The following is a 21111-nucleotide window of genomic DNA, read 5'->3' on the forward strand; positions in this document are numbered from 1 at the left end:
AAAACCTTGATGATAAAGAAAAGAATCAAGTAAGGTCAGGTGAATTTGTATATTTTGGGGCAAATCAATATAAGAAAATATAGCCAGAAGAATAAGCAACCAAAGGAATCAGAGATACAGGACCTAGCCAATTTGAACATCAGATGGTAGACATCTGTACATGGCCTTCCACTCTTTGGTAGAACCTCTTCTGACAGGCCCATTTGTATGAAACACCATCTGTTCAATCCCTACCTTTTTAAGAGCCAAACTATGAGAAAGAGTAATTTCAGATTAAGGTGAAGAAAATGTCAAGGGATATAGAACTAGGTTAACTCCACAAACTGAAAGACAGAATCAATTATGACTCCTCCTCCCTACAGTGGTGGGGGCATGAAATATGCTTCCAAATATATGGAGAAAACAGGATATCTCAGCTATCATTGATTCTGGAGGGTAGATATGAATAAATTCTCTAGTAGTGGAAAAATGTGTCAACCACTTTTTTTGCCCATTTATTAATTTATGTTAAATACTGGATTCTTCATGTTCTGCTATCTTCCCTATATCATTCTAGACTTTGAGGCTATCCCTATTGCCAGCAGGTATAGTAAGAAGAAAACTTAAAGGAAGATGAATTATATAGATCTGTATTTATATAAAACACAGTCTCTACGATCTTACCAATATTAATCTACTTAAGGTAGACTGGGTGGTAGCTAAAATTTTAAAAATTAAAGGGACATCTTTCTTAGGTGGGTGGTGTGGTGGGGGAAGGAGAGAATAAATCATTTAACAGAATCTGACTTTCTGGATCAGAGAGAAATACTCCAGTTGTATTTCTCAGACAGGTTTTGGTTTGGGTCACTGTACTGCTAATGAGCCTAACACATAAGCCTAACATAGATCTGACTGTCTATCTGCCAAACTGATAGGTTGATTAGAAGAAAAGTTAATCAATTTTAATGAATCAACTCATTTAAGTTCAAGTAAATAAAGTGCCAATATTTTCATTTAAAAATGCTAACAATCTTCATTTTTCATAGGGATGTTACTTTTTGGTTCCTACAGTCTGGATTGGTATAGGAGAAAGTAGCAGAAAGTGACATTTGTTCTTGCCTGTAAGGTTGTGGTTCTGCTAGACCCTCCTAAACCAATCCATATGTTTGTCTCTATGGAAAAAAGAAAAATGGAGAAAAAAAAGAGCGCCACAATGTGGGATGTGCTCCATATAACAAAACAAACAGCTTATATATACATATATATGCACATATATGTAATAGAAATATATACATATATACATACATATATATTTCCCTTTTGTTAAAAATGAATATTTTCCAATGGGGAAGACTGAATGACCCAGGCCTTGACAGCCATCTTCGTTCAAGTCATCTGTCTTCACTTGCTGGCAGGAGGGACAACTGAAGTCTGGATTGGCATAGTATGAACTAGCAGAACCGTCATTTACAGGTAACAACAAATTTACCTTCCAGACTCATGGCGAAGAGATCCACCTCAGGTGCCTCCCCAAACAAGGAAGATCTGGTTCACCACTTCCTGATCCAGGAACCACTCGTGTGGATTAATCTGTGAGCGACTCTCCTTCCCTGCAAGGTAAGCTGCAATCAGGAAGGTCCTGTTGGACATGGGCCATATCCAAATGCTAAGGGCCTCCCAACAACAACAGCGGAAAGTGATCCTATTTTTCATCTGCAAGAAAATATTTTTGTGGGAAGTTCCCTTTCTCCAGACTTCTTGTAAGCTCAGGAGTGTACTACAGCAGGGATTTCTAGAGATGCTTGGATCCTCAGTTAAGCGTATAGATATAATGCACACTAGAACTGACCACAAAAAAAAAAGTCTACATAGATTTACTCTATGTAGAGTGGGCCAAAATAACACTGATAATTTCATATAAACCCTCAGCATTAACGAATAAGATCAGAGGATAGTGCTTAGCTCTGAAATTATACATGAACCTGTCCCAACAGTGATAAAGAGAAAATGTAGATGAAAGTCACCATTACAGTATACTTTCAAGATTCACTTTAAGAGATAATTAATGTACTGGCATTTAGTGTAGAAACAGAAGTATGGGTTTGCTATAAAAAAAGTAAAGAGAATATGTTAAAATTTCACAAGAGGGAGAAAACAGTGATGAAGATTTAAAAAATAAGAACATACATCTGAAACCACAGAAAGTAGGATGAGGAAATCATGATTAACAGGACAAAATGAAATCCTTCTCTTTCTCACAAAACCCACTCACCTTGCAATTTGACAACAGGGTGTGTGTGTGTGTGTGTGTGTGTGTGTGTGTGTGTGTGTGTGTGTGTGTGTGTGTGTGTGTGTGTGTGTGTGAAGGTTGGTGGTAGAGGAAAATTTAATGTTTGAGCTAGCAGTAAGACTAATAATTACAGAGTATTAAAACTAAGTCACTAATAAGCTGTCAAATAACTCTGGATGAATCATTTCCCCTCTCTGGGCCTCAGTTTCCTCACTGATAAAACACAGAATTTGATCAGATTGACTTCTAAGGTCCTTCCAAATACAAAATTTCATTAAAGTGTGTGATAAGTGTGTATAAAGTGTGTGACAGGGGCTTGTATATATTATATATAAGCATAGGAAAGTAATCAGTGATTTAGAAGAGGAAAAAATCCATTCCTTTGTACTAAAAAATATGAATTTTAGTAAGGGGCCTTGGAAATCATAGTAGCAAAGCAAAAAAAAAATCATTTGAGAAAAATGAAGAGATCAACATTAAAAGGAAATAGCAAAATACATGTGTATGTATATACACACATGTAACAAATATGTAAAATATAGGTGATTTTCACAAGTTTAAATCAATCCTATTTTTCCCAGAAGAGGTTTAGTTTATTCACTAACAGTGAGATCTTCTCAACAGCAGGTTTCACCATATAGTGAAAAGAACCCTGGACCAGAACCTCGGACAACTTAGGCTCAACTCCTGCCTATGTGGCTTGCTACTAATGGAATCTATTCTGATCCTTGGCTTTCTCATTTGTAGAATACCCAGGCTCAGAGGGCTACTCTGAGGCTAAAGGGGGCCCCTGCCCCCTCAACGTGGCATTTTAATAGTTCTCCCAACTTTGTTTCTTTTGCCTCTTTTGCTGATTTCCCAGCCTTTTAATAATATTCAGTAAGTGCCATGGGTAGGTATCCACCAAAACCCTGTCTTCAGCCTTCTTTTTCCCTATTAGTCTTTCTTCTTTGGTGATTTGATATATTTCCATTGCTTCGGTTATTGCTTTTATGCAGAACATTCTCCAATCTCATATTTCCAAATGCCTGCTATTTATCTACAGAGAGAAATATACTATAGGTACCTCATACTTAAGATGTCTATAACTAAACAATACTTTCTTCTCAAAATTTGCCCTTTCTTTCACATGATGGCACTACTGTCCTTTCCAGTCACACAAGCTCAAAACTTCAGAATCACCACTGAGTCTTTCCTCACTGCCCTTTAATTGTCAAACCTGTCCGTCCTACCCCATCTCTATCTGTCCCTACTCCTTTTCTTTTTTCCTGCAATGAGGTCCTCATTACTGTTCAGCTAGACTATTATATTATTCCTTCCTACTTTCAGTCTCTCTACTCTCTAATCTGTCATTTGTAACTACTATCCTTGTGATCTTCCTGATGCATTTGCTCTGATCCTATCAATCCTCTGTTCAGAGACCTCTGCTTCCTAAATAAAATATAATATATATAATATAATAAAATGTTATTTCAGACTCCTCCATGATTTGCTTCCAAACCCATTTTCTTCCCTACTGTTTCTCTTCACATTTTGTTGCTGTTTTAGTTGTTTTTAATTATGTCCAACTCTCCATGACTCCATTTGGGGTTTTCTTGGCAAAGATACTAGAATGGCTTGCCATTTCCTTCTCTAGCTCATTTTACAGATGAGGAAAATGAGGCAAACAGAATTAAGTGGCTGCCCAGGGTCACAAAGCTAGGAAGTGTCTAAGGCCAGATTTAAACTTAGGAAGATGAATCTTTCTGACTCCAGGCCTGGCACTCTATCCACTGCACCACTAAGCTGCCCATACGCTAGCTAAATTAGACTATCTGTACATTAGTACAGATGATCTACTGATCTACCTAATCACAACCTCATGCCTTTGCTGACAACAATTCTTATGTCTGGAACAGTTGCCCTACCTTTGTCACCCTCATCACCATTTTAAAGTTCAACTTGCTTTCCAACTTTTCTAAGAAGCAATTCCTGATCCTCTCAGGATTTTGTCTTCCTCAAGTTTCTAAAATATTTTTAAACCTCTCCTTTAAACCTCCCTGATTAGACTAAGTTCATAGGGACTGTCTTTTTCATATTTATATCCTTAGCATTTAGCACCTTTGTATACTGTAGGTGCTTAATCACTTTTTATTGAATTTAGTAAGATAATGTATGTGAAAATATTTTGTAAACTGCAAAGGCCCAACAAAATAAAAGGAACCTTCATGACTTTTTAAGAAATTTATTTTGTGCCAAGACCTGTTTTCCCAATAGTTTGATAGTAATCAGTCAGAAATGTCCTATTATTTTTAACTATGGAAAACACCATTCTCATTAAGAATTTATAATACAACCTACAATGAAGAGACAGTGAAGGTTAATTTCAATGCCTGAATATGATCTATTAGTTTGAATGCCTGGAACACTCTGAACTATTTTTTACAGCATTACTATTATCTAGTCTCTAGTGGTAGGGTTTTAAAAATTTTTCTCTGTATATTTGTCAAAGCTTTCAAATGAGATGGTAACCTCCTTTGAGGGCAAGAACTACATTATTTTTGTCTTTCTATTCCCCAATACTTGCATCTAGCAAGCACTTAATAAATGTTTGTTGAATTTCAGATGAACCTGAATATTTTAAAAATATAAATCCAGAGAACAATTAGTCATTTTAACAGCTGAAATTCAGCAAATTGCTAATTATATTCTAGAAAAAGCCAGTAACTGCTCACGAACTGTACTAGAACAGATGTAGAGGTAGATATTGGTAGCTAATTATTTTTTTTTTAGCAGAAATGCCAGTTCACTCGTAGGCTAAGTCTAAAATGAACAAAATAATCACTACTGCCTATCTGAAGACTTGGCATACATATCTGGTACAAAAAAAAAGGAGTAATATAATACAGTGGTATAAGCTATCAGTGTAGTTTTAGAATCACAGCACACTCTCCTTCATACAAATAAAAGTCCATTTTGGTTCAAAGTTTCTTAGATTATTTTCACAGAAGAGAGAGGAGAAGGAATAGTACAACCAAAACATTTTTGGTTTCTTGAGTGATGGAAACATCAATAAGAGAAAAGACTCTAGTACACATGGTGCCACTTACATAATAAGCATTTAGCAGAACATAAATCTAAAACATGTAAACAAAAAAATATGATTATATATGACTTTGCATTTCTCATGTATTTTGTGCTTTACTATTTCAGCCATGTCTTACTTGCTTCTTATAGCATACAGATGACTGGAATGGGGCATGATAGCATCTTTTAAATGAAACAAGTACTATCCTCAAATATTTTCCAAAAAAAGCAGCCAAGAAGCAACTATTCTCTATAATGTGGATGTTCTATATATATTTTGGTATGTTTGAGAATACTCTAGGATTAAACTTAAATGATTTATAGAAGAATAGAACACATGAATTTTATCATTAACAGCTATCAAACATTACATATAGTACTGCTCTAAGGGGTTTACATCATAAGGCAACAACTATTCCAAAGTACAATGAGATGCTTGAGAAATAGTGAGTTTTCTATCTGTTGAAGTCTTCAAGCAGAGGCTTAGTGATATCGCAGAGAGCATTCCTGCTCAGAGATGGGATGGATCTTGAAGTTGCTTCTATCTCCTGAGATTCTGTGATGCAGTCCCTATATTTAGGTACCTAACTTTAAGCCATTTTGAGATGCAGATTTTGTGTTCTGGAAAGCAAATTATGACTTCTGAGGAAAAAACAAACCAACTACCCAAAAGGTAGTAAGACCATTATACTTCTAACTGTTAAAAAGGAAGTTATAAGGATCATTTCTCAAACTCCTAGATAAAAGACAAGATACGTCACACATTTTGTAGATAGCAGTCATGATATATAGGGATTTACTAAAAAAAAATGCATCTTCTGCTTATGTTAAATCTATATGCCTGTTTGGGTTTAATCTTGAGGATATATTACTGTCAAATACCATTGTTCTTCATGAATAGTAAGTGACAAGTTACTTTGTGGAATTTTAGGAATATCTCTATCTAAACAAAGAAGACACATTTTAATTACATTCTTTTGATCAATACTAATAATAGAAATGTAGCTGGTTATCAAGTATGTTCCAGGACACTAAAGTGAAACAAGGAGTTTTTCTAAGAAAATATCACTACCAAGTAACACCAAATGTGCAAAAGAAAAAAAAAAGAATCAATAGTGGAGAACTGAGGCAGAGGGAAGAGCTGGGTTACAAGAGGAGATTGAAGAGGCTGGACCCTTGCTCAGGCAGGAAAAGTCAGATTCCTCCAGTTGCAGTAGAGCCTAGGAAGGTTTCTATTTGCTATGACCTCTGCTTCCCAAGAAGAACAAGGGATACTCTACGGGGATCACTCTGTCCTTTCCCTTCCTCAATAAGCACCACTAATCACCCTAAAAGAACTTATGTTTTACCTTTTTATTTCTTCATTACAAATAAAAGGCTTAAAAAGGCATATTCTGAATAAGTTAATTCACAAACATTGTCAGTGAAGTAGAATCAGTCAATAAAGAAAGGAATGAGTGAGGGCTATCAGGTCCTTTCTTGTGACAGGGGAAATTAATGAAAGCCTGAAGAGTAAGTGAGTCCAGGTGTTAAGGTATTTTTATCCTTTTAATTCTTGCAGCTCCATTTTATTTAATAAAGGCTGTTTTTTTCTGATAAATTAAGCTAACTCGGCTGCTGGAAAACAGGGAAAGTTCCAAAGTTCCCCTCCCCTACACTCCTCTAAGCCGTTACATATCATCTGCTTGACTCCATGGTGTGCAGTGGTGTGTTTTCCTCACTGAAGCAACATTGCATGTTGCTAAAATAAACATATATTTCACTGAGATCAAATATTTGATATTTCATTTGGGTCATTTCAATTAGGTTGTGTTTGTTTGGTACTTTAATTTGTATCTCTCCAGACAAAGACTAACTCCTATTATTTCACAGCAGGGGAGAGTGATAAGCAAACTGTTGTTATTTACCCATTTTTAGTTATAAACCTCAAACACTTTGTTTCTATCCTATTTAAACAAATTTGAAATTACATCAAAATGTTGTTAATTTAGAGCACGTAAATGAAATTCAATTATTTGTTTAAAAGCGATATGCTTGCACTGTGGAAGACCGCTAATTGTCAAGAGAACAGCAGTAGCAGGAACTGAGGCTCTGTCTATAGTTACTGTTCACATACTGATATCTATGACTAAACAACTCTTAATACTAACAAGATCAGCCTCAACAATCATAAAGAGCCACAATTCAGTTACTTCTCATTTAAGAGCCTACCTCTGGCTAAAGCAGACATAAAGAAATAGTTAAAAACTAAAGAATGCCACATATTTTAAAAAAGAATATTTTAATAATTAAGGATGTTCTGAAGTCATAGTTGGAATCCTAAATTTAAAAAATGCCATATTAAGACATATTATTTATCAACTTAGCAATGTGTTTACTAAGACTTACCTCTAGCACTGTATTGAAACAGCATTAAACTACACCCATAATTAATGGGAAGGTTTTGGAGGCTGCCATAAAGGGCTGGCTTCAGGGAATACAGATATAAGCAATTCCTAGTGCTTTGTACTTGTGAAATAAAAAGAAAACAAAAACACCAGGAAGTAAACCTTAAGATCTAAGCAAAGAATAAGCTCTGAGGGGCCAGACAGATGCCAAGGATGATGAAAAAATGATAATCAATAGATCTGCTAGGTCCCAAGAGACAGTAATGTGGCCCCAGGGTGGACATTAACAAATCGCAGTATAGAAAAATTTTCAATTTAACCTTTATATATTTATAGAAAAATATGACAGGGTAACTTTTATTACTGAATAAATGGAAATAATGAAATTAGTCCTTTTACTTAAACAATTCAAATGTAATTCTGCATTATCTCCAATAATCTTTTAATAATCTATGGATGCAAAGAATATTTTGTTAATACTGTAATGTAATATCTAATGTTACAATATTAACAACACCGCTGAATCTTCAGGACTTAATGCATGGACACAATACAAAATGAGAAGGGGATTTCTTTGTTTCTCCATAATTAGGTCCAGATATAGGACTCCTCTCCATCAACAACAATGGCAAACTTGTGCATGGTAAAGAGAAAAATTTCCATTATAATCTGTTAAAACAAAAGCTTGTTTCTGAAAAACAAACCAGTTAATTTCTCTATTTATACTTATTCAAATGACAAAAGTAGCAAATCTATACTTACATGCTTAAAACAGGTCACTGGAGCAGCTATAAAGCTATTGCTGTTGATGTAATTACCCCAGCTGAAGCCTTCCAACGAGACTGCTGCGAAAAGAGTAAAGTTAAATTAAAAAATCAAAACCTTAAATGCTTTAAGTTCCAGTAAAAGTCCACTAAAAGGAAATATGAAATGACATCAAAGCTGTTAGTTGTTAATTTAGAATAAGTGCAAATTAACTACTCCAAAAAGGTTACAGATGTTCCTAAGAAAGCCAGTCAGTGCCATCCCACATGTGAGAGCAGTAATGACACCTGCTCGCTTCTCTGCACTGGAACTTAGGTGGTGGGTACAGAATTGCTGAACGGAAACATGCTCTGGAAGGCAAGGTGGCTCTCCTTGCTTTCTCCTCTTGCACCCAGTCTCAGGCAAGTGCCATCGTGTGAAGAATCGGAACCAGGAGTCAGGAAGGTGAGCTCAAATCCAGCCTCAGACACTTAGTAGCTGTGTGATCCTGTGAAAGTCATTTAACCTCTGTCTGTCCCAGTTTCCTTACCTGTGGAATGGGAATAACAGCACCTATGTCCCAGGGTTGTTATGAGGATCAAATGAGATAATGGTTGTAAAGTGCTTAGCATACTGCCCAGCACACAGTAAGTACTATATAAATGCTAGTTATTATCATTATCTCTAACCTTTTGTCCTCCTCCCCCAAGAATCCGCCAAATGCTTTGGCTCCAGGCTTTCTTCTACACTGCAGCCCTTTAGGAGACTAGCATAAAAATATAGTTAGGATTCTAAAGAAAACTTCTGTTATGATGATGTTGCTAGCTCAGTTAGGTTCCTCCCACATCAGGTCCAGGCAACCCTAGTTCAGCCTCCATCAAATCCGATCACCAGCTATTACCACATTACCTGACTTTGTCTTGGCCTGGCTCTGTAGGGTGGCTTGGTACTGGGCATAAGCCGCTAGCTTCGCCACCAAAGGCTGCTTCTGAAGAACTTTTGCTTTCTTAGTGGGAGGTTTACCCTGAAACAAGAAGAGTTAAGTAAACAAAGGGACCTTTTTTATTTATCCCCTGAAAAATGACTAAGTTGCTATTTAAACTTTGATGTTTTAGAAAATTATAAACTAGGGAAGCATAAGGAAAATTCAAGATGGGAAGCTGTTAGGACACAGAAATACATAGATGTCAGAATGCCACAGCAATATGCAGGTTAAAATATTTATTCACTAAGTGTTACATATACACACAGTTAAAACATCAGTCTGTGGCAAAGCCTCAAATCCTTCCTATAGGAGATACAGTCACTCTTGGGAGTGACACCTTTGTATGACAGGGCAAGACAATTTAGTGCTCAGAGGCTGGAAGACAAGAACTGTGATGCCTCTTGTATGAAGATAAAGGAACAAAGACAAGTCTAGTCATGTGTAAAATTCAGAACATGACAAATTGCCAGCCAATGAGATGTAGACTAGTTTCTTTGGGCAGTTGATGGAAGCAACTAACAAATAACCATGTGATATATTTCCTGAAATTTGGGGGCTGAAATAACAGTGCCACTGCAAAGAAAGAGGGGAAATTATTGTATTTACCAGTTAAGTGGAGTAAAGAAATGGTTAAGATGTACTCAGTAGATAAAACCTAATATGTAAATAACCAAGTAAGGACTGTGAAAAGTTAAACTATGAACTCAAATGACAATTTGGTCAATAAGTACTTAAGAGATCCTGTATTTTAAGAAGGTTAATTTTCTCCTCAAACTTGGAAGAATTTAGTAATGCAGTTTCAATTTGACAAATGCAAGCAATATTGGAAAGCAAAGGTAATGGCAAAATAAAACTGGCAGATAATCATAAAAAGTAGCCTCTCCCCTCAAAATATGCAAAAATTTTATTTTTATCTTATACTAAAAATAAACTGATTCAAGTGCTACATGAGAAAAATTACCTAGTCATTTTCAATATAGATTCACTTGAGAAATAGATACAAATTATTTAATTCACTCACATAAATAATAAAAAATATTTTAAGGCAGAACAGAGATATTTCTTAAGGAAGTTTACAGGATTTTTAACAAAATCACTTCATTATGAAATAGGATATAAAATGAAAACAAGGCACTGGCCAGTTGGCAGCAGCACGACTTGGTGAATCATTATCAAGACAAAAAACAGAAAATGCTATAGAAATGAAAGATTCATAAGAATAAAAAAGTTTCTGTACCGTTACCTGAAGTCTTGCCAAAATGCTTGCCTTCTTGGAGTTTGAGGAGTAACTTCTTGAACATGAAACACTGCAGAAACGCTTTGTTTTAGAATAAAAAGCATCTCGTACTCCAACCATTCCGCACATCTCACATGTGGCTAATTAACAAAAAGAAAGCTATCAGGAATATCTCACAAAAACTCAGTTTTTAACCACATAATTTAATCACAGACCTTCAAAGAATCAAGGGATATTGATCTCTTAATTTTTACTCTCCTACAGATTCCTTCTAGTGGCTATAAAAGCAATTGAAACAGATTTCACGAAGTTGAGAAAAGATACATATGATTTCATGGCCAGAACTTCAAGTTGGTTTTAGAGGCAGTTTCCTTGATAAATAATAAAAAGAACATCCAGATAACATTAAGACCAAATGTTGATAAAGATGATACTGTTTCTTCACTGGGTTTTGTTGGCTCTCCTCTCTCCTGGCTCTGTTTCTTAGCTGGACTGTCATCTTATCATGCCAGCTATTTGTGAATATACCCCAAAGCTCTAAGCACTCTTCTCTTTCTATGCTGTCTTGCTGACACCATTAGTTCCCACAAGTTTATTTATTATGTAGATAATTCACAGCTCTATATAATTAGTCCCAGTCTCTCTTTCAAGCTCCAGCCCCAGATCACCAATTGCCTAATAGACATTTCAAACTAGATGTCTTATTGACATCTTAAACTAAGCATGTGCAAAACTGAACTCATTGACTTTATCCTTCTCCCCCTAAAACCGTCCTCTTTTCCAAACATCCCTATTTCTGTTGAGGATACCATTATTCTTAGTCTTTCAGGTTTGTAACCTTGGTATTTTCATGCATTCCTCCTCCTTCCCCACAACATATGAAATGAGCTGTCAAATCCCTGCCATTTCTATCTCTGAATCACTTCAGATCCTACCCTCTCTACTCACAGACATATCATCTTATTTTAAGCCCTTGTCACCTTTTTTTTTCAATTATTTATTTTTAGTTTTTAACATTCACCTCCATAAGCTTTTTTTTTTTTTTGGTTAGGTAATTGGGGTTAAGTGACTTGCCCAGAGTCACACAGCTAGTAAGTGGTCCTCCTGACTCCAGGGCCAGTGCTCTATCCACTGCACCACCTAGCTACTGCCATAAGCTTTTGAGTTTTAAATTTTCTCCCCCTCCCTGTCTGCCTCTGTCCCCAAGATGGCATGCAATTTGACACAGGCTCTACGTATACATTCCTAGTAAGCTTACTTTCACATTAGTCATGTTGTAAAGAAGAATTAAAATCAACAGGAGGAACCACAAGAAAGAAGAAACAAAACAAAACGGGGGGAAAAAAAAGAGCAAACAGTATGAGCAAATAGTATGCTTTGATCTGCATTCCCTCATCACTTTTTGCCTGGTTATCATAATAGCTTCCTAATTGGTTTCACTGACTCAAGTCTGTCCCTACTCAATCCATCCTTCACATAGTTGCCAAAGTGATTTTTATTAAGCCCTAAACCCACTGACCATGTCAATGCTCTACTTCAATAAATTCCAGCAGCTCTTTATAGGCTCTAGCATCGAACATACATCTGTTCGGCTTTTAAAGCCTTTCACAACTTGGCTCCAACCTATCTTGTTTCATTACGCATTACTCTTCTTGTATCCCAGGGTCCAGCTAAACTGGCCTTCTCTCTGTTTCTCACACAGAGCCCTCTATTTGCTGTCTCTGCCTTTGCACTGGCTATCCTTAATATCCAGAACGCACTTTCTCCATGCCTCTGCCTCACAGAATTCATCACTTCCTTCAAGATACAGCTCAAGCAACAACTTCTACAAGATGTCTGATCCCAACTGCTAATGCTCTCTCAAACTACCTTATAATTATTTTGTATTTAACCTGTCACATGTCCCAAACTATTTAACTAGATCAGAAGAAAAGTTCTCAAGTTCAATTTCTCAGTGATTCTGGCCTAACTCCCATTGATCAATGGGGTCCAACATTCCAACATTAATAGCAAGGAAGGCAGCAGTTTCAGACTGTGGTAGTACTAAGTGTGAGTATGTGTGTGTATGTGTCTTTCTGTTTCTATACACAGGGGAAAGGAACAGAACCTGTGATTTCACTGATATAGAAAACTCCTTGGACGAGGAAACTCCCTCTACCAATGCAAGTTGGTATCTTTTCTGCAACTGAGACTCTTAGAGAACCGTCTAGAGCTCTGAGAAATTAATTATTTGCCTGGCATCACACAGCCAGTATGTGTCACAGGCAGGATCTGAACCCAGGTTTTCCTGGCTTCAAGGCCAGTTCTCCAGCCACTGCCATTCTGTGCCACATCACTCTTCCTTCTTCTCATACACACGTATCCTAAATATAATCACACATACATGCACACACATGCACGTGCACGTGCACACGATCTGGCAGAAGAGATGGATGGTCCATCTCAGAGGCTGGTGACGAGGAAACCCTGGAGAGCACAGACTTTGTGTTGTTGCATCTGTGAGTGCTGGCATCCCACCAGGATAAATCTGAGATTATAACTGTGGGTGTGGTATAAGGATATGAATTCTGATTTCCAGGTATTGAAGGTAGCAGTAATATCTTAGTGATGGCTGGGAAGTTCCACTTGCCATTTTCCTTTCTGGTCATCTTTGCCAATCTCATGGGCATGATATAGAAACTCAGAATTGTTTTAATTTTCATCTCTCTTATTATTAGTGCTTTGGAGAATTTTTTCACATAGCTACTGACAGTCTGGATTTCATCCTTTGAGAGTTGTTCATATCATTCAACCATTTATCTATTAGTGAATGGCTCTTCTTATGTATTTGCATCATTTCCCTACATATCATGGATATCAGACTTTTATCAGAGACACTTGCTACAAATGTTTCTCCTCAGTTCACTATTTTCCCTTCTAATTTTAGTTGAGTTAGTTTCTTTTTTGCAAAATCTTTTGAATTTATCGGGCAGCTAGGTGGTGCAGTAGATAGAGCACTGGCCCTGAAGTCAGGAGGACCTGAGTTCAAATCCAGCCTTAGCCCAAACATTTGACACTTATTAGCTGTATGACTCTGGGCAAGTGACTTAATCTCAATTGCCTTAAAAAAAAAAAAAAAGCAAAAAACAAAACAAAATCTTCTGAATTTTTGTAATAAAAATTGCCTATTTTATCTGGTAATCCTCTCTACCTCCTTATTGTTAAAACTCATCCCCTACCTACAGTTTTGAAAGTTATCTCCTCTGTTTATATGACATTTTTATATCTAGGTCACATATACATTTAGAGCTTATTGTGGTATATGGTCCAAGTTATTGGTCTGTACCCAATTTCTGCCAAAATGCCTTTCTACTTGAAAAACTTTTGTCAGGTGGTGAGTCCTTTCCCCAGGAGCTGGGATCTTTGGGTTTACTGAATATATGCTATTAGGTTTGCTTGCTTTTGGAGGTTGTGAACCTAATCAGTTCAAGTTTTTAATCAGTTTAATCAGTTCTATTTTTTAGCCAGTTTTAGTTTTGATGATTACTGCTTTGTAGTGATTTAAGATATGGTATTATTAGGCTTCACGTTTTTGTCCCATTTATTTCTCTTGAGATTTCTGACCTTTTGCTTCACCAGCTGAATGATGCTACTTCCTCTCCCCCCTAACCCCCCATAAAGTAATCCTTTGGTAGTTTGATTGGTATAGCACTGAAGAAGTAAATTAACTTAGTATTGTCATTTTTTATTATATTGGCATGATCCAAATAGGAAGAAGCAACATCTCTCCAATTATTCTGGATTGTCTGCTTCTGTAAAGAGTCTTTCACATTTGTACTCATATAGTTCCGGTGTCTGTATTAATAGGTGTGGGCACTATAGTTATTTTAAATGGAATTCCTCTATCTCTTCCTGCTGGATTAGCAATATACTGAAAAGCTGATGATTTTTGCATGTTTATTTTATACCCTGATACTCTGGCTGCTGACACTACTATTTCAATTAATTCTGAGTTTGACTGCTAGTGTTGTAAGTAGACCATTAATACGTAAAAAGTGATCATTTTTTTCCCTCTTTGCCTGTGCTTACTATGCTCAATTTCTTTTTCTCAATTTTACTGGTATGGCTAGCATTTTTAGCACTATCAAATAACAGTTATGATAATGGACATCCTTGCTTTACCCTTGATCTTACTGGGAAGGTCTCTTTTACAATGAATATATATACCTGAATCTTAGTTTTAAATAAATATTATTTTATCATAATAAGGAAAGATCCATTTATTCCCTATGATTTTTAGTCCTAATAACAGGAGTGGGTGTTTTATTTTGTCAAAAGCTTTCTCTGTATTTAGTAATAAAATTATGTGATTTTTGTTTTTGTTCATATGACCTATTACATTTACTTTCCCTAATATTAAAAAAACTTTTACTTTCTGGCATAATCCAACTTCGTCATAGTATATAATATTTTTAATATGCTGCTATAGGATTCTTGTTAATTTTTAAAGTCTTTATGTAGACATTCATTAGGAATTCTGGTCTATAGTCTTCTTTCTGTTTTGTCTATAAGGTATCAAGACCATATTTGTAGCACTGAAGGAATTTGATGAGTTCTTTTCCTATTTCTGGAGGAAATAGCTGATATAATATTACAATTAGTTATTCTTTGAATGTTTGATAGAATTCATTTGTAAATACAGATGGTATACGGCCTTTTCCTTTGGTGGGTGATTTATGGCTTGTTCAGTATATTTTTCTGAGAGTTAGTTCTTCTTCTTCTTCTTTTTTTTTTTTAGTGAGACAAATGGGGTTAAGTGACTTGCCCAGAGTCACACAGCTAGTGAGTTTTTATGCATCTGAGGACGGATTTGAGCTCAGGTCCTCTTGACTCTAGAGCTGGTGCTTTATCTACTGCGCCATCTAGCTGCCTCTTGAGATTTAGTTCTTTACATTCTCTGTATCTTGTTTTGCTAATCATTTATTTATTTTAAAAATATTAATTTCGTTTATCAATTTTGGAGGGCATATAAGCAGGCAAAATAGTTTCTGACTTCCTTTATATCTTTTCCGCTTATTGTAAATTCTTTTCCATTTCTGACACTGGAAATCTGATTTTCCTCTCTTCATTAATCAAACTAGATTATGGTTTATAGATTTTATTATTTTCAAAAAAAAAACAGGGGCAGCTAGGTGGCACAGTGGATAGAGCTCCGGTCTTGGAGTCAGGAGGACCTGAGTTCAAATCCAGCTTCAGACATTTAACACTTTCTAGCTGCGTGACCCTGGGCAAGTTACTTAACCCCAACTGCCTCGCCAAAAAGCAAAAAACAAAACAAACCAAACAAACAAACAAAACCAAAAAGCATAAAAACAGTTTCTAGTTACTTATCTAGTCAACTTAAAAAAAAATCAATGTTGTTAATCTCTTCTTCGATTTTTTTTCAGAGTTTATATTTTGGTATTTTTAAATCTGTTGCTTTTCCAGTTTTCTTAACTAAGAAATGTTCCATTAAACGTTCCATTTAGTTCTCTCTTTTATTGATGAAAGTGTTCAGGATAAAAAATTTCCCCTCAGGCATGTGGCCTGATACCGAGATGCTTCTGATTTGCTGGTGGCCAGTTGATAGGCATCTGAACTGTGCTGGGTGCAACAGGGAGGAGTCAAAGATAATTTATCTGGCACTCCAAATGATGTGCAGGCCACTCTATATCAGGCACAACATTCTGAGGGCCACTGGAAATGAATGGGGTAGGGACACGAGTTATATTGGGGGACAAGTCTGCAGGAGAGTTATTTACCAGGCCTGCAGCATGGCAGTCTGGTGAGTCAGGATACCTTGCTGGGACAGATATTCATCAACTGTCTTGCTAATTTTAGGGGCAGTTCAAGGTTGGATTGGAAACCCCTCTTGTCACACCAATGCAAGGTCTGTGAAGCAGACAATGGAACTCCTGGAAATGGGACCTAAACCTCAAACATAGGGGAATAGGGATTATAGCTTTGGCAAATCCCTTGATGTCATGGAGTCCTATTTTCCTTTTCCTTCTACCTCTACGGGTCCTAAAAGAGGGAGTGGGTTATATAACAGCCTAGCTCTCCACAGCATAAGCAAAGCCCTCAACAGTAGGCTCATACATTCTGTGGGTATCTGAACTCAGTACTGCTTACCTGTATAAATTTCTCTGGGTCCAGTATGAAGGCTCTTTGATACTTGGTTACAAAAAAGGAAGTGGCTAGGGACTTCTGAGGTAGTAATGGAACTGGGTCTCAGTGCAAAGGCACTGAATATTGATGGCTAGGCAAGGGCAAGGCCACCTTCCTGCCCTGAATGGCTTTAGCAATATATTCCTAAAACGGTCCATGAGGGTCAAAAGTTCCAAGTGAGCTCAGCAAGTCAACAAACATTTATTTAGCACTTAATCATATGTCAGGAATCATGCTAAGTGTGGAGGATGCAGAGAAAGGTAAAGCTGTTCCTATTACAAGAAGCTCACATTATAATAGAGGAGACAACATATAAATAACTATGTACATACAAGATATATGAAGAACAGATGGAAGAGTAATCTCAGAGAAGTCAGTAGTAGCTGGGTGGACTGGGAAAGGTCTTTTGAAGACAGTGAGAGCTGAGCTGAATCCTGAAGGAAGCCAGGGAAACTAAGAGACAGATGTGATGAGGAAAAGTATTCTACCCATGTGGGACAGCCAATGCAAAGATACAGAGTTGGGAGATAGAACGTCATCTACAAGGGACAGCAGGCAGGCCAATGTCACTGGATCCAAGAATACATGGAAGTGAATAAAGTTTAACTACTTTGTAAAAGCAGAAAGAGGTCAGGTTGTGAAGGGCTTTAAAAGCCAAACACAGCATTTTATATTTCAATGAGAGATGTGAAAGTAGAAAATAAAAAATCTGGCAACAGACTGGAAGTGGGAAGTGATGGTGAGAAGTCAAAGATGACAGCTAGTATTAAACCTGGGTGACCAAGAGAATGACAGTGCCCTTGAGAGTAATAGGAAAGGAAAAGGGGAGGATTTTGGGGGCAAGGTAATGAATTTTGTTTTGGACATTCTGAATGTGAGATGCCAATGGGACATTTACATCCAGATGTCCAAAAGACAGTTGGTAATGCAGCACAATGGTTCATCTGCTTGGAGATAACTGAACCCAGGGGAGCCGATGAGATTACCCAGTGAGATACTACAGAGGGAGAAAATGGCTCAGGAAAGAACTTTAGGGGTCATTCATGGTTAATGAGCATGACAGGGATGAGAAACCAATTAAGGAGTCTGAGAAAAAGGGCTCAGATAGATGGGAGAGAACCTGTAAAGAGTAGTGTCATGAAAACCCAAAGAAGAATGAGTAACCAGGAGGCAAATGTGATCAAGTGTCAGGTGCTGCAGAGAGCTCAAGAACGATAAGGATTGAGAAAAGGCAATTACATTTCTGGCAATTAAAGATCATTGGCAACTTTGGAGAACACAGTTTAAGTTGAATGATGAGACTAAGCTAGATTTAAGAGGGTTTAAAGAAGAGAGGATGAGAGGAACTGAGAGCACTTAATATAAATGGCTTTCTCAAGGAGTTTAGCCATGAAGAGGATCAAAGGTCAGGGATGACATGCAGTGGGGTATCAGTTTTCTCAGTCTCCTTAGTGAAGGTTTTTTTAAGGATAGGAGAGACATGCCATTTTTGTAGGTAGTAGGGAAGAAGGCAGAAGATAGGGAAAGACTGAAGTTTATAGAGTAGGAAAGACAGATTCTAGAACATGGGAGGGATGAAATCAAGCTCTTGGCTCTAGGACCCGAAAAGGCTAGAGCACTCTTTTACCAAATTCTTCTCTTCTGGGGATGCTGAAAGTGTCAGCTGACCATCTTTGGTTATGGTAGACCCTTGAATATCTGAGGTTCAGCCAGGAATCCTTATATTTGAGGACTCATTCAGCCACAGGCACTGAGGCTGAGTAACATGACTGAACAGCTGCAAAAAAATCTTTTGCCTGCTTTTTGCAGAAAATCTTATAAAGTCTTAGATGTTTCTAAATGTTGGCTGGTTTGCACTAGGAAATCTGCAATTCCTTTACAAATGATTGAAGATTTCTTAGTGGATTGAGCAGCTTCCCCAGCTGCTAACAAAGGTAGCTGGTCTTTTAATGTGAGGCTACAATCTGCCCAAAGAAGAAGGCCCTGATTCTCATCTGTACTCACTTCAGATGCTTTTTCCTTCTGAGTTGCCACCTTGGCTTGCAGTGCTGGGACAGAAAGAGCCATTCCCTCCACCTCACTCCTATTCTTTCAGGTATCTGAAGGCTTTTCACATGGAAAATGGAGGAACGCTAATTTTATGCTTGGGCTGGAGAGGGCAGAGCAGGGGTTACGAGGTGGGGGAGGGCAAGGGGCAGAATTCAACTCAATCCCAGGGAGAGCTTCTAACAACTAAAAATAGAATGAAAACTGCTCTGTGAAACAGTAATATCTTATTATAAGTGTTTCAAGAGAAGCTGAGTGATCACTGTTAAAGAAAAACATGGCAAGGGTTCCTGAACTGAGTGGAAGGCTGGATGAGATTGCCTTTTTGGTTCCTTCCAATTCTTAAGCTTTTATGATCTTATGAACTCTCAATATTTTAGAAGCTGATTATCTATCTTATAAATAACCCAGTCCTCATTCTTCCTCCTCTTTTTTCTTGCTTACTATCATTTTAACATTTTGCTATTTATCAGTGGTGCCACTATAAGATGGGCATGAAAAATAAACAGAAATTACTCAAACCCAATGATACTATTTGGAAATATAAATTCTGCGGCATATGTCTCTTCCATTAGAAAATTTTTAAAGAGGTTTAAGGGCAATAAAAGAGGAATTCTAATTTTTAAAAAGCAAACAATAAAACTGAGTAATAAAAATAAGATAGCACAAATTTTAGCACTCACCCATGCCAGATTTACCATCTGGATACGTGTAGACTTGTCCATTATTCTTAATAATCGGGAGACTAGAGGGTAAGGGAGCAACTTCTTCTTCACTTTCATCAGAGCTGGAGCTGCTACTGGTGTCCTCACTGCAGCTATCATAACCGTCAAACATCCCGAATGAATCTCGCCGCTTCCTTTCGGAATGTGTAGAATGCTCAGTCTTAAAACAGAAATAAAACATTATAGCATTACAATTAACAAGAAATTGGACAGATAAAATTAAGTATTCTTGAAGCAGAAATGGTTGTCCTGGTAAAACTAAATTTTATTTTTCATTATTACAAATGTAAAATTTTTTATTCAAAAGTAGAACCCAATTTTATCAGGCAGGAATTCTTAAGGCACGAAGATAGTGCCACTATTTAGGCCCCTTAAAAACAGTAATAGCGATCTTTCTGTGAAATTTCTTAGGGACTACTGGGTAGTTGAAAAGTAAGGACATATGATTATTCTTATTCAAATTTTGGATAGTCACTATTTCAGAGGAGTTTTAACCTTAATTCAAACTCTTTGGTCTCAAGGTTTACAATTATCTTCAACACAAGTAATGGTTAAAACTGCCCCTAGGGAAAAATTACTTCCTGTTCAAAGAAATGAGTCTACACTATATCCTAATAGGTTAATATTGTAGACTCTTCTTCCACTGCACTTGAAAAGCTATTCCCTTCTCCCAAATGAAAACACACAATTTAAAATAATCCCCCCAAACCATGAGCCATTATGTTTTCATATGCCATATTCCACTTTTTTTCTAGATTACTTTTTTGGGGGGGGTCAGTTTTCTAAAAGACAAAAATAAAACAATAGATGATTATGTCAACTATGCAGTCCTAAAGAAATCAGATGACAGGAGGAGGTTGTAAGACTTCAGAGGGACAGGTAGGCGGCGTAGTGGATAGAGCACCGGCCCTGGATTCAGGAGGACCTGATTTCAAATCTGGCCTCAGACACATAACACTTACTAGCTGTGTGACCCTGGGCAAGTCACTTAACCCCATTGCCTAGCCCCCCCCCCCCCACCCAAAGGCTTCAGAAATAAAAGATACTCTGCCTAAGGCAATGTTAGCTTTCCAGGTTGCCACATCACACGGTTCTGCTTATAACGAGCAGACAGCTTGATGAAGTTTGTGAAACATTTTCAGTCAAACTGTTCCCTGGCCACACCTCCACAATCATGTACTTGAGAAGTTGACTTTTAGAACCCAAACACAAGGTTTTGCATATTTGTCCTTATTAAATTTCAATTATTAGATTCAGTTCAATATTCTAGCTTCTAAAAGTCTATTTGGATCCATATTAATGATCCCTCCCAGGTTTGCTTCATTTGCAATCCTGATAAGAACATCACTTAAGCCTTTATCCAAGTCAATGATAAAACCGCTTACTAGCACAGCTTCTTGGGATCCAACACTGGAGAGCTGCTTCCAAGGGACAAAAACCACTCATGATTCTAATCTGCCTAACTG

The 21111-nt window shown here is 37.1% G+C and overlaps 1 protein-coding gene across 10 annotated transcripts in view; it reads right to left on the bottom strand.

Moving 5' to 3' along the window:
- MBTD1 (mbt domain containing 1) overlaps window positions 1-21111 on the bottom strand; it is a 78929-nt gene that overhangs the window by 36832 nt on the left and 20986 nt on the right. For 6 of the 10 annotated variants that reach the window (XM_020972583.2, XM_078156076.1, XM_078156077.1 and 3 more), the window contains 4 exons: window positions 19604-19805; window positions 10689-10828; window positions 9376-9490; window positions 8485-8567 (listed from right to left, as the gene is read on the bottom strand). In XM_020972583.2, coding sequence (XP_020828242.2) covers window positions 8485-8567; window positions 9376-9490; window positions 10689-10828; window positions 19604-19757 — 492 coding nt within the window. In that variant the 5' untranslated portion in view covers window positions 19758-19805. Of the gene's footprint in view, window positions 1-1468; window positions 1559-8484; window positions 8568-9375; window positions 9491-10688; window positions 10829-19603; window positions 19806-21111 lie in introns of those variants that run through there. The other 4 variants (XM_078156074.1, XM_078156079.1, XM_078156073.1 and 1 more) reach the window with 3 other exon arrangements.

Source organism: Phascolarctos cinereus, unplaced genomic scaffold (assembly GCF_003287225.1).
Source record: "Phascolarctos cinereus isolate Bilbo 61053 unplaced genomic scaffold, phaCin_HiC Scaffold_5;HRSCAF=322, whole genome shotgun sequence".
Lineage (NCBI taxonomy): Eukaryota > Metazoa > Chordata > Mammalia > Diprotodontia > Phascolarctidae > Phascolarctos > Phascolarctos cinereus.